This window comes from Arvicanthis niloticus, chromosome 5 (assembly GCF_011762505.2).
Source record: "Arvicanthis niloticus isolate mArvNil1 chromosome 5, mArvNil1.pat.X, whole genome shotgun sequence".
NCBI classification, from domain to species: domain Eukaryota; kingdom Metazoa; phylum Chordata; class Mammalia; order Rodentia; family Muridae; genus Arvicanthis; species Arvicanthis niloticus.
In genome coordinates, this window is record NC_047662.1 from 18,634,173 (window position 1) to 18,647,937 (window position 13,765).

Sequence of the window (13,765 nt, forward strand, 5' to 3'; positions counted from 1 at the left end):
GTACCAGCATTGGGAAGCGTGTATGGCTTTAGCCTGCATGTAGAAGTAAGGAGTCAGAACCACAGGCCAAACTGTACACATGGCCTAGATGCCAGGCCCTCCAGCTGACCCAAAGGCAGTATTTCTGTAGTGATAGCCTTTCACTTGGCCTTTCTTCCCACCCAGCCCTGCATCCACTGTCCCCTCAGCAGGCCGTCTCTCCCACATGGACACTTACGTGTCGCCCATCCCTCAGATGCCCCTTCATCAGACTGTCCAGTGGGAAGGAGACAATGTTGTTCAGGTTCTGAACCTACAAAAAACAGAGACCCCACCCCAAGGGGATCAGGGTCCAGGGGAGTACCAGGAGGCAAAGGAGAGGCACAGGACTCTAAGAGGCAGGGAGAGGGAGAGATGAAGGGGCAGAGGGGGACTGAGGGTAATGAACACAGTGCCATCCCTGGGCTGCTCTACCCCTGCATGGGGCTCTTCCTGCCCTGCTGCAGGACCCCCTTAGCTCCTGGGTGAAGCAGAGGAGGTCAGAGGGAAGGGAGGCTGGAAACGATGCTGGGAAAGGGCGTGGGGTGGGAACACAACAGACTGATCTCAGCACTCAGAAAGCTGAGGCAGGAGTGTGACCAGTCTCAAAACAAATGATAAAGATGGGTCAGAACCATACAGAAGCTTCAGGTCAGGGGTCAGCGATCAAGGGGCACAGGCAATTCTTCCTGGTCAGTTCTTAAGGTGCTAAATTTGGGCTAGAGAGATGGCTCTGTGGTTAAGGACTCTGGGTATTCCCAGCACTCACATGGTGAATAGACATCATGTGTAATTCCAGTTCCAGGGGATCCAACACCCCCTTCTGGCCTCCGGGGGCATCAGGTAGACACACTCACAGTGCATAGCCATGCATACAAACACACACATGGAATAAAAATAAACATATCCTAAAAGATAATCAAGAGGCTGGATTTGCTGTGAATCTGAAAGGAGCCTCACCAGGTTCTTGAAGAGAGCGGCCACCTCTCGGGTGAATACGGCCAGGTTCAGGAAGCCAGTGGACAGCTCATGGCTGTTCTGGGATAGGTGACTATTCCCCAAGGCCTCCACGGCCTCTCGGTAGTGCTCCTCAGTCTCCACATGGCCTGCAGACAGGAAAGGCTCTCAGAGTTGGCTGCAGGCCTGGCTGGGCCCCAGGTCCCCGGGCCCCAGGCAGGCTCACTCACCGAGGCCAGAGCTGTGGATAGCTCGAACAGCTTTCTTGATCCTCTGTAAGATAGCCTGGTCTCCTTCCAGGACCTAGAGGCAAAGTGTCCAAGGTTCAGAGGGACTGTGCAAGAAGGAAGGCCTTGACTTCAGGATTTGACCCTACACACACACACACACACACACACACACACACACAGAGAGAGAGAGAGAGAGAGAGAGAGAGAGAGCGCACATGGAGTCTTGCTGTCTTCTGAGATTGCTGGGTTCCCCCTGCCAAATATAAGCTGACCACCCTCTTCTGCCTGACCACACAGAAGCCACAAAATAATGAAGCCACTCCAGAAAGACCACAGACTTTCTACCAACCAGTGCTGGCCAACACTGCATAAACCTAGAGATTCAGAGATGTGTGACACAGGGGAGTCACCAGGCTAGAGTTGGAACTTCAGCTCAGCCTAACCAAGGCTTTTTTTTTTTTTTTTTTTTCCCAAGACAGGGTCTTTCTGTGTAGCCCTGGCTGTCCTGGAATTCACTCTGTAGACCAGGCTGACTTCAAACTCAGAAATCTGCCTGCCTCTGCCTCCCAAGTGCTGGGATTAAAGGCATGTGCCACCACTGCCCGGCTTAACCAAGGCTTCTTAACTGATAGGTCACAAAACTGAATGTGTGGGTGGCAAGTGATTTAGCAATTGTAAAATGTTTCTGAGGATGTGATGACCCAAAAATAACTCAAAATCAAGAGCATCATGAATCTGAGGTATTTCTTTCCTAAGATTTAGTCATTTATTTTATATATGTGAGTACATACACTGTCTTCAGACACACCAGAAGAGGGCATCAGATCCCATTACAGATGGTTGTGAGCCACCAGTTCCTCTGGAAGAGCAGTCAATGCTCTTAACTACTGAGCCATCTCTCCAGCCCCCAAATCTGAGGTATTTCTAGCAGTGTTCAGCCACACTGTATGAAGCTAGGTCACTGCAGCCTTGGTTCTGAACACACGACACGAGCACCTTACACGGTGCCATTTCACCTACAGTATCGACAAATACAGCCTGAAACACCTTGGTGCACACTTGAGACTTGCATGTTAGAAACTGCAGGGATGCTTACTGCACACACAGTTTCTGCTCTTTCAGAAACATAATGGTTTGATTACAGGAAACAAAGACTGAATGTTCTCCTATTATTCCTCAGCATGCACCAATTAGTCCTCTCTGGGGCCTGGAGAGATGGCTCGTGGTACTTGACGCTCTTACACAAGACCCAAGTTCAACTCTCGGCATCCACACTGGAAGGCTCACCATCAGCTGTCAGTCCAGCTCCACAGGACCTATTGCTCACCTCTGGCCTCCACAGGTGCCCACACAATGTGGCCGATGCATACACATATTCATAAACAAAAATAAAACAAAACCTTGGGCTGGGTAGAGTGACACACACCTTTAATCCCAGCACTCAGGAGGTAGAGGCAGGCAGATCTCTGAGTTTGAGGCCAACCTGGTCTACAGAGGGAGTTCCAGGACAGGCAGGGCTACACAGAGAAACCCTGTCTTGAAAAAAATCAATTAAAAAAATAAAAAAAGAAAAGTATTAAGGGGGGAATTCCTGAGAGCAGCCTGGGAAGGGAAGGCGTTTGGGAAAAGGCAGGAGTTTCCAGGACCCCATAATGACAGTGACGAATCAGGAGCTGAGGTTCTAGGCTCCAGCACTGTCACAGTGGGCATGCTCTGTGTCCAGTGGACTTCATGCTCCCAGCCACACACACACAGGTAAGAGGGCATCACATGACCACTTTACAGATGAAGTGGCAGGAAAACGTCTAGATTATTCAATCATAAACAGGGGCTGAGTCAGAACTGAACCCAGGATGGGCTAAATCCAAGGTCGATATTCTGCCCACAGACCCACAGAGTCAAGAACGCGGCTTTGATTCGTGGCCCCAAATCATCTCCACTTCAACTCCAACTCCAACATCTGCACAGATTCTCTCACTGTCTCCTAGAAAGTAGGCAAGGAAGCAGGAAGGAAAGAGGGAACTTGTCTAAAGAAAGCAACGTTGGTAGCAGTCCTTGATCCTCAACTCCTCGAGCCTGTTCTGCAGAAAGGTGAATAGAAGTGGTCTGGATGATCCTGGAGAAGATTCCAGAACAGAGCGGTGGAAGTCAGGGAGACACAGGCTTCAGTCCAAACAGGATGTTCCCAAGTGAGTAAGAGTTTCCTCCCAAGCGCAAGAGCTGTCTACAGCTTTACATAGGGACTTCAGTGCTACAGAGACTGAGGCTCTGGATTCTAGATCAGGACAGACAGGCAAAGGCTGGCAAAATGGCTTAGCAGGTAAAAATGCTTGTGTACAGGCCTGATGAACTGAGTTAGATCCCTGGAATCTGCAAGGTGACAGAGGAAAACTGACTCCCTGGAGCTGACCTCTGACCTCTACACTTATACACTCTAAAAGATGCACACACACACTCCCAGATACACTGAAAAAACCAGACAGACAGATAAATAAATACATGAAATTTAAAGACCTGTGACCACCTAGATTTCTCTTAACACTAAGAGCCAGTGCCTCTACACAAAAACCTACACAGGCGCTGGAGGAAGATGCAGGAAACCCAGCACAAAAGAGATGTTTGAACTTGGAAGCCCAGTGCTTCAGGCAGCCCGGCCCATCCAGCCCAAGAAAAGGGCTGAATTCCAACTACTGGCATTGTCCTTTGTGCTCCTCCCCCACTACACACACACACACACACACACACACACACACACACACTCCGCCACTCTGGCTCCTGGCCTGTGCTTTCTGCCTGTGCAAAAGACCACAGATGGCAGCGCCAGGCCAGGCCCAGATGCCCTGCCTAGAAAGGTCTTCTGCTTGCACCTCTTCTTGGGTCAGGATGCATCAATAGTACCCATTCTTCATCTCTGTGGCTCTGCAGTGCCAGCTGTGGTTACCATGGCAACCGAGCAAAGGGACAGAAAGCCCTGGGAGCTGTAGATTAAATTTCACTTCTTTGGACCATTATAATACCAGGCCCAGACACCATTTTTGAATCTCCAATGACCATTACAGCTATCACCAATCAGAAACAGCCGTTTTCCCCACTGGCTCTGGGTTTGTCATTCTACTGAGCGAGCCCTCAGGTACCCTCCACCTGTAAACTCCTGCTATAGCCTACAGCTGAAGCAGGAGGTAGACGGGCCATTTACTGCTTTGCCCTGGACCATGAGGGTGCCTCTGGAGAAACCAAGCCACAGAATATTAGACTGAACCCATTACCTGTAACACTCAGACTGAAAAATGAAAGTCCAGAGGCATTCTCTGCACCTCCCATAATAGACTAAGGGAAGATCTGAACCAGAACCCAGACAGGGTGATGGCTCAGTGTGTAAACGGGTTTGCTACCAAGACAAGGAGCTGAGTTCAAAGCCAGGGACCTGCATGGTGGAAGGAGAGATGAGATTCTGTCAAGTTGTCGTCTGACCTCCGTATGTATCCTAAGGCATGTGCAAGTGTGCGCACCTGCATAAATGTGCCCACGAAATAAGTAAGTGTAAATTTAAAAATAAGAACAAGACAAGACAAAACAAAACACCCACGAGTAGTGCACACCTATAACCTCAGCATGTGGCACGGTAAGTGGATCTCTCTGAATTTGAGGATATCCTGCTCTACATGGCCAGCCAGGGCTACAAAGGATGCCCTGTCTCAAAACAACAAAACAAAGCAAAAACCAGATGGAACTTTAAATTTTATTTTTTATTTTTTAAATAGTCACTTATTTATTTTTTTATTTATTGTCCAAGAGAAGGTTTCCCTGCATAGCCCTGAACTCACTCCATTGACCAGGCTGTCCTTGAAGGTGCAGATCCACCTGCCCCTGCCTCTGGAGTGCAGGGACAAAGGCGTGGTCCACCATGCCCGCCCAGCTTACTGTTCATAAGAAAGTATAACGCACCAATGTAGGCAACCCAGCATTCTGATTCGAATGAGGCTGCAGAGGTAGGCTCAGTATTTGCTGATTTCCATCTGGAAGACAAGTCTTGGAGACTCACCAAGTTGTGCGAGGCCACATAGCTCAGATTGTTAGATCCTAGCTCCCTGGCTCATTCCCTGTAACCTAAACCTGGAGGTCCATGACCTGCGACCTACACCTCTAGAGTTACCCTTATCAATGTAAAATCTTCTCACTTTCTACCAGGAAAGACCTAGAAAGGAGAAATAAAGGGTCTCATAAACACATTCGGTCACCCTCTAAGACTGCGCGGCTCTGATGTTCAAGGATCCCTCGTCCCCTTCAAAGCTTTCCTGGGTTCCTCCCTTCCAACCTTTCCCAGATTTCTAACCAGGCAACAGCAGCAATTGCTGTGAGGAGTCGGAGGCTTTGCCACTCCTCAGAATGCATTCTGTGTGCTGAAGCCTGGCTCCTTTGATCTTTGACTGGTGTTCACGGGAAGATGAAATTACATGTTCTAGATATGAAACATGTCATTAATACATGTTCTAGATATGAAACATGTCGTTAAAGCAGGTTATTTGAATGCCCTAACCAATTACACTGAAAACATTTAGCAAATAATATAGAAAGTACAAAAAGTTCCAGAGAGAGGCAGAGCAAGAGGGAGAGAGAAAGAGAGAAAGAGAGAGAGAGAGAGAGAGAGAGAGAGAGAGAGAGAGAGAGGATTAGAGAAGGGTGTTTTGTTCTGGTTTTTTTTTTTTTTTTTTTTTTTTGAGACAGTTTCTCAGTCTCTCAAACTGTCCTGAACTCTCTCTGTAGACCAGGTTGGTCTCAGACTCCTGGGTGTCTCAGACTCAGAGATCCGCTTGCCTCTGCCTCCTGGGTGCAGAGAGTCTCACCACCGTACAGACACAAGAAGATGGGAAATTTTAAGTGTTTTCTTTTGTTGCAGAGCTGGGGAGCAAACCATGAGCATGCCAAGGAAGTGCTTTACACTGGAACTGTATCCTGGTCCTGGCAGGGGGAATCTTAAGAGTCTTTAAGACGTGTATCAACAAATGACATTACAAAAACTTTATTTGAGCCCTGATATTTTACATTTTTTATCTATTTTTATATTGTGTATATGGGTGTTTTGCCTATGTCTATGTAGCACTTGCATGTGGTGCCCAAGAGAACCAGAGAGGGGAACAGATCCTTTGGAACTGGACTTATAGACAGTTATGAGCTGCCATGCTGGTGCTGGAATTGGCCCTGGGTCCTCTGGAAGAGCAGTCATTACTTTTAACCACCTCTCTAGCCCCTGAGCCCTGATTTTTTTAAAATTAACTGTTGCTGGGAATGACGGCACACACTGTAATCTCTATACTTGGGGAACTGAGGTGGGAGGAGGGCAAGTTCCAGTTCAAGATGAGTTTGGGACAAATAGTGAAAGCTTGTTTCAGAGAATAGCTGGGGGCTGAGAAACAGGTCAGTCAGTAAAGCGGTCACCTCACAAACATGAAGGTCTGAGTTCGTATCCCCAGAACCCATGTAAAAAGCTGAGAGTGAGTGGTGGGTGGGCAGGTGGGGACCACAAAAGCACATTATGTTTAAAAAGATCTTAATGGAAGCTGGGTATAGAGGTGCACGCCTTTAATCCCAGCTCTTGGGAGGCAGAGGCAGGCGGATCTCTGTGAGTCCAAGGCCGGCCTGGTCTACTAAGTGAGTTCCAGGCTAGCCAGGGCTACACAGTAAGACCCTGTCTTAAATTATGTGCCCATGGGGGTTGGGGGGGGGGCAGACAGGTATGGGCTGGAAAGGAATAGCAAGGAGTGGATGGAGTCTGCCAACTTGACGTTTCTGTCAACGTTTTAAATGTCTCATAAAAAGGAAAAGTTGGGGGCTGGAGGGAGAAAGAATAAGACACTTGTTGAAACCAGGTGAGTAAGCTAAGAGTAGGCTCGACATTTTCTACAAAGCAAATAAAGTAAAGAAGACAAAGGGGCTCTTGCTGGGAGCAAGGCTGGGGGCTGCTCCAGCAACCTGAAACTCGCTCAGTGACTTCAGTGTTGTCCAATGAGCTGGCCCCTTTCAGCTTTCAGTAAGAGAGAATGGGGAGGCTCTGGGGCCCAGGCCTGGTGGGAGGGTCCCGGGGGAGACAAGGACAGGCAGCACCTGGTAGAGGTGGCTGGTCAGTCAGGGAGTGCAAGGTAGAAAAGAGACTGCTTCTTTCCCAGCCCAACCGTTCTCAGGCATGGTGACTCTCAGCAAGTCCCTAGTCCCTGTGCTGTGCTGCCAGCTCCCACCACACAATGAGAAGGGCAGCTGAAGCCACTCCCTTCCCACTGAAGCTGGAACTGCACAAAGCTGCGCCTGTGGCTTCTGTGAATGTGAGCTGCTCTGTCGGTGTCTAGCAATGATTTTACTTCTCGTCCATGAGATCCCAAGAGATGCTTAGAAGCTAACAAGACCCTGCCTGGGCGGCTGGCACAGAGAGGGGAAGGGTGGGTGTCTTAGTTAGGGTTTTATAGCTGTGGACAGACACCATGACCAATGCAAGTCTTATAAAGGACAACGCTTAATTGGGGCTGGCTTACGGGTTCAGAGATTCAGTCCAGTATCATCAAGGTGGGAGCATGGCAGCATCCAGGCAGGCATGGTGCAGGAGGAGCTGAGAGTTCTACATCTTTACCTAAAGGCTGCTAGCAGAATACTGACTTCTAGACAGCTAGGATGCTCACACCCACAGTGACACACCTACTCCAACAAGGCCACACTTCTTAATGGTGCCACTCCCTGAGCAGAGCATATACAAACCATCACAGTGGGCCTGGAGACTTGGCCTGCCTCATATTTCTGGGGCAACTGCATCTTAGCTCCACTACTAATGGTTGACAGTTGATGGAGGGTCTCTGGAAAACTGACCCTGAGGTACCTCAGTCACAATAAGTTCCTGCTTTCCTCTGGGCCCTGGGTAAAGCATGCTGCAGATGGAGGATGTCACACTGTCTCTGTCTTGGGTGCTCACAGCTTAGGTAAGTATAGAACAGTAGTAAGAAGCCACCTGCTAAGGGCTGAAGAGGCTTGGAAAAGCCAGGGCCAAACACAGAGCAGCTCTGGACTCACCCAGGGGAAGTGATGCATCTTCAGACCCCAAAAAGAGGAGCCATGGGTAGAGCAAAGCAAGAGAAGGTGCCTGTATGGTTGGCCAGCACCCCCACCGGGTGCATCTGAACAACAGCCTGGGGTCCCCAGCAGTGTGCACTCAAGGGAGCAGGGAGGAAGTGTGAGCAGTTAGGCCTCAGAGCTAAGCCTCTGCTACACTCTGAAGACTGGCTGGGAGGGTACACCGAAGGGCAGTGAGTGGACATGCTTGCCTATCACTGCACACAAAGATTTATTCCCAGGAGCAGGACCAGGCTCACCTTGCATCTCCAATAGAGTCCTTTCACCACATGCAGGCTTTATAAATGATGAGACTATAGCCAGTCAGAAGTTATGGTATGTGCCCAAAAGCGAGAGTCTAATCCCTTAGCCAGACAGAGAGATTCCAGGGGACAGGCTTGAACCCAAACCCTGGGTTTTACTCTACAGATCATGGAGTTCCTAAAATGGTGGTTCTCAATCTGTGGGTCATGACAAATGACACTTTCACAAGGGTCCCCCATCAGAGATTTACATTACAATTTATAACAGTAGTAAAACCACTGTTATGAAGTAGCAACAAAATCATTTTGTGGTTGGGGTATCACCACAACACAAGGATTGTATTAAGCGGTCTCAGCATTAGGAAGATGGAGAACCACTGACTGTCCTGGAGGGTCTGAACAAGGGCAGTGATTTGACAAGATTTGGAACAAAGAGTTTGCCTTCTGCGGACAGCTGCAGCCAATGCCCAGGTGGGAGACAGGGGTCCATCTTTGTCCCTGGGGCAGGACAGAGAGACAGGGGTACAGCCAGCTCTGGGGAGCAGATTACCCAGCAGGAAGGAGGCAGACTCAAGCCGGCTCAGGAACCTGCACCACTGTGAAGTCACCTACTGCCCCACTTAAGGTTGCTATGCTAGGTTTGGGGCAGCCACTCTCCGTGGCACCTTGCTCCCCCCATCATCCGTTTGCTGTAAGGTAGCCATTAGCCTCTCCATGTCACAGAGGGAGGAGGAAGGGAGGGGAGGGAGGCTGAGCAATGGGCTCCAGGTCTTGGAGGAATCCATGAAGCAGACGCAGCAGGAGGAGCCCTCTTCATCCTTCTTTTCCTTCCTCTGCTCCTTGCTTCCTTTGGGTGGGGGGAGGGGCGGGATCTTATGTACCCTGAGGATGACCTTGAACTTCAGATTCTCCTGCTTTTACTCCAGAATGAACCCAGAGCTGCATGAAAGCTCAGAAAAGACCCTTCTGGGACTTTTTTCTACCTTTCTCCTCTACCCTCCCCCTCCCCCTTCTCTCCTTCCCCCTTCTCTCTTTCCCATTTGAGACAGAGCCTTACTCTATAACCCAGAATGGCTTCTCACTCATAGCAATCCTCCTGCCCCAGCCTTTCATGTCTGGGATTATAAACATGTGTCACTACACCCCTATGCCAGATTTCCCAATCGCCTTTTCTAAAGAGCGCCAGCTTCTCTTAACAGGGTTGTCCTCGGAGGCAACACAGGACCACGGAAGGACCCAATTTCCAGCGCGTATGTTCACAGCTGTGTGACCACGTGTACTGGACTGGAGGCTGGAGGCAGTGAGGTACTGAGTTTTAGGCCTGCTCCCTCTGTGTACCCTGATAAAGCTCCTTCTCCTTCTGTGCCTCAGTTTTCTCTCTCTCTCTCTCTCTCTCTCTCTCTCTCTCTCTCTCTCTCTCTCTCTCTCTGACAGCCTTGAGATCTTAAGCCCATTCAGGGATGCTTGGGACTCAGGGTTGACTTCATGATGTCCTGCAAGGCTGCTCCAGCCTGACCAGCTGTGGGAACACAAGTCCACCAGGTGACTTCACCCAATGTCCCTGTGCTCTAGGCCTCTCTGTCCTGATAAGTAGTTAGAAGGTGCTGGAGGAAAGGAGGGATCAACCCCCTGCCTTTGCAGAGTGACTTTGCCCAGTCTCCCCCATCCCTGGGCCTCCTGCTTCAGAGTCCCTCTTCTGGAATGAAGAAGCTGGGCGGTGACAAGGAAGGCTCCTGCTGGCTCTGCCATTTATTATTTCAGGGCTCTGGCTGCTTTCCTTCCTGCAAGGCTGGAGCCTGAGCCTGCCGTGTGACCCAGGTGGGGCCTCAGTGGATAGTTCCTAGCCTGGGCGGCAGGCCAGCCTGACCAGCTCAGTCCCTCTACTACCCCTTGAGGGGTAGTTGGAAGCCGAAAGGAAGAGGGGATGCAGGAAAGGAACCACACCCTCCCCCACATGGAGGCCTCAGCAAACCCCAAGTTTCCTGGCTGGGATCTTCCTCAGGAGACTTCTCGGCAGTGATGAACTAAGAGAACAAGAACTTTGCTGGACCGACAGCTGAAGATTCCCGAAGATTCTCAGCCTGACCCCTGGCTGCCAGCCCTGGATTCCACCCAGCCGAGGGAGACAGCCTGGCCTGCTGGACAGAAAAGTAAGAGATCTGGAGCCTGGCGCCCTCTGGCCTCCACTGGTAACCAGGACAACACTCAACCCCTGTTCTCCATCATGAGCCCCTCTGGCACCAGCTATGAAGCTCTTAGCAATTTCCTGACCATGGCAAGCTGATTCCAGTCACCTCAGCTGCTCCCTGTGCCTGGAGGGACTCTTCCTCCTTCCTTCTGGAAACACTCATGTATCCTGACTCAGCACGAGGGTCACCCCCAACTCCCACCACTGCTGAATTGCCTTGCCTCGTCTTTTGCTACCCAGTGCCAACCTACAGGTCCTTATCAGAGCCCTTACTGCCCTGTGTGCCACACACACGTGACCTTGGAAGTGCGACTGAAGACAGAGGGATGGAGTACTTCCTCTGTATGTGCAGCAGTGGAAGGCAGGGAAGTACCGGATGCCCTCCAGTGTCTCTCTGCCCTTAAGACAGGGTCTCTCACTGAACATGGAGCTAGGCTGGCAGCTAGTAAGTCTGGACAATACTCCTATAGTGCTGGGGTTACAGGCACTAGCATAACCAAACTCAGCTTCTTACATGTGTGCTGGGATTTGAACTCGGGTCTTCCTGCTTTTACAGCAAGCTCCTACCCATTGAGCCATCTTTCTACCCCCCCCCCCCCATTACTTTTGTATAGGCATCACCCACCACAGAAATGTATATTAGTACCTATAGGAGGAATGAGAGATCGGATGAATGAATTAATGAATGTTATCAAGACCCCACAGGAACAGGAAAAAGACGGCAGGAGTTAAAGACACTGATTGTCATAGTATGATGTCCAGTATTCTTAGCTTTGTGATATGAGGTAAGAGACTTAACCTCTCTAAGCCTCCATTTCCCCTGGTGTCAAGTTGGGTAATAACAGCATCTATCTCAGAGCACCGACCTCTTCAGCATTTAAGCGACTACCCTGCCGTGTGGGCTGTACGTAGAATGAGCTTCCTAATAACTATTACCACCCAGTGTCCAGTAGCTGCCTTTACAATATCCCCAGGCTGCCCAGGGAAACGACACAGAGTGCTAAAAACCAAACCAACCAAACAACAAGTCCATCAATCAAGAACAACCTACAACCCCAGAGATCCTGGGGACAGCAGGAGGAGCCAGGTGTCACCAAGCAGAGTGAGCAGGGTCCACTCTGGGCCGGCTTCCCGAGGGCAAAGGCTGGCTCTGCCACTTCCTGCTGGTAGAGGAGCCAGATTTAGCAAAAATAAATACACAACACTCAGCTGTATTTACATTTCAGACAATTGCTGAACAAGTTGGGAGGTGAAGTACAGCCCAGATATTGCCAGGACATCCTGTATGTTACCTGGCAATCCCGATTGCTTGCCAGGCTACTTTACCCCTCAATGCCCTGGAAGGTTCCTCACGTGGGGATCACACAAGTGAGTCTGTGGAAAATACCTTCTACACTGCCTGCTCTGTCTGCTAAGCCAGACGAATGGGACAGACTTTAAAAATGCAGTGCTAGCTATAAGAAGCCGAGACAGAAGACCATATATTATAGGAGTCCAGCTATGAAAAATGTCCCAAATGGGCAAATCCAAAAACACAAAGTAGCCGGGGCAGGGGGTTCCCACTACGCAGTATGGGGCTCCTTACTGAGGCAATGTGTTTGAGAATTAAATAGTGGTGGTTATTGTACAACACTGTAGATGTAGTAAAGACATTTGTGTTTTTATATGCTTTAAATGGGAATACAGCCTAAGGGTAGCGTTTGCCCAGAAAGTAAAGTACTCATTCAACCGCAGTACATACATAATAGTGAATGAATGAATGAGTGAATGAATGTTTTTAAAATTATGTGTATGTGTGTATCTGAGTGTGGGTGTGTGTATGAGTGCAGACATCAGCAGATAAGAGATCCATGAGTAACCGTAAGGCATAGCTCTAGCCCCTAAATACATTTTTTTTTTTTTTTTTTTTTTTTTTGAGACAGGGTCCTGGCTGTCCTGGAACTCGCTATGTAGCCTAGTCTGGCCTTGAACTTTCAGAGATCCGCCTGCCTCTGCCTCCTGAGTGCTGGGTTCAAAGGTGTGTGTCACCACTGCCTGGTTATATGCATAATTTTTAAAGTGGGGATGTAGCTCAGTGGTAAAGTACTTGTACAAAGAATGTGGGAGACCCTGAGATTGCGTCTCAGGAGGAAAGAGAACAAGAAAGAAAGAGGGAGGGAGAGGAAGAGAAGGAAGAGACTGACAGAGGGAGAAGAAAAGGTTTAAAATGGGGAACGTGACATAATGTAAATTTTAAATAAGACTACCTACTGCACCGCAGGAGACTGTGATATGCAGTCAGCACAGGGCCTCTGGAGAGGTTATTAACAAATTGATTCAGAAACAGGTGGATGGGAGAGCAAAGGGCAGAGCAGAGGGAAGATCCTGCCTCCTTCAAAACCAGGCTCCAAGCCAGGCCTGGATTTGCAGACCTAGAATCCTAGTACCCGAGAGGCCGAAACAGGGGGATCCCTGCAAGTCCAAAGCCAGCTTGGACCACAAATGAAGAGCTGCCTTTAAGATCGTAAAGGAAAGATGATAATAAACAAACAGGTTCTGCACCTCACTCTGTCTTCCAGAGCACAATCCTCCCTGAGCTGGCACCAGGACAGCTCTGAGCAGCTGCCTCCTCTCTGCTGCAGTTGTTGTCTTGATGTGATTCTGACCCCTTTACCCTGCACAGTAACACACATGCACATACACGCACTCTTGCACACACAGGCACACAAGCACCAGCACCCACACATGCATGCACACGCATTATTTAAAGTGGCTGTTACATGCATGTTGCATGTAACCCTCTCAAACAAACCCCTAAGAGTTGTCCTCTCTGACTTACACATGGGGGAATGGAGTCTGAAAGGTTAAGCTCTGTCTGGCGTCACACAGCCAGAGTGAACTCAAAGCTAAGTCTGTTGGACCACACACACTGACCGCTGCTACTGAACTCAGCCAGGCAAATGGATACTGTGGACATCACAGGTTGATCAAGCTTTCATGGACAGAGTCCTTCTCCTAGCAGATGGGGACCTTGTCTG

At 49.5% G+C, this 13,765-nt stretch overlaps 1 protein-coding gene across 1 annotated transcript in view; it reads right to left on the bottom strand.

The window, feature by feature from the left end:
• The window catches only part of Asap3 (ArfGAP with SH3 domain, ankyrin repeat and PH domain 3), a 40,354-nt gene that overhangs the window by 17,660 nt on the left and 8,929 nt on the right, over positions 1–13,765 (bottom strand). Inside the window, exons 2-4 of the mRNA XM_034502454.2 lie at positions 1,206–1,278; positions 979–1,124; positions 218–292 (exon numbers count right to left, since the gene is read on the bottom strand). Coding sequence (XP_034358345.1) covers positions 218–292; positions 979–1,124; positions 1,206–1,278 — 294 coding nt within the window. The remainder of the gene's footprint in view (positions 1–217; positions 293–978; positions 1,125–1,205; positions 1,279–13,765) is intronic.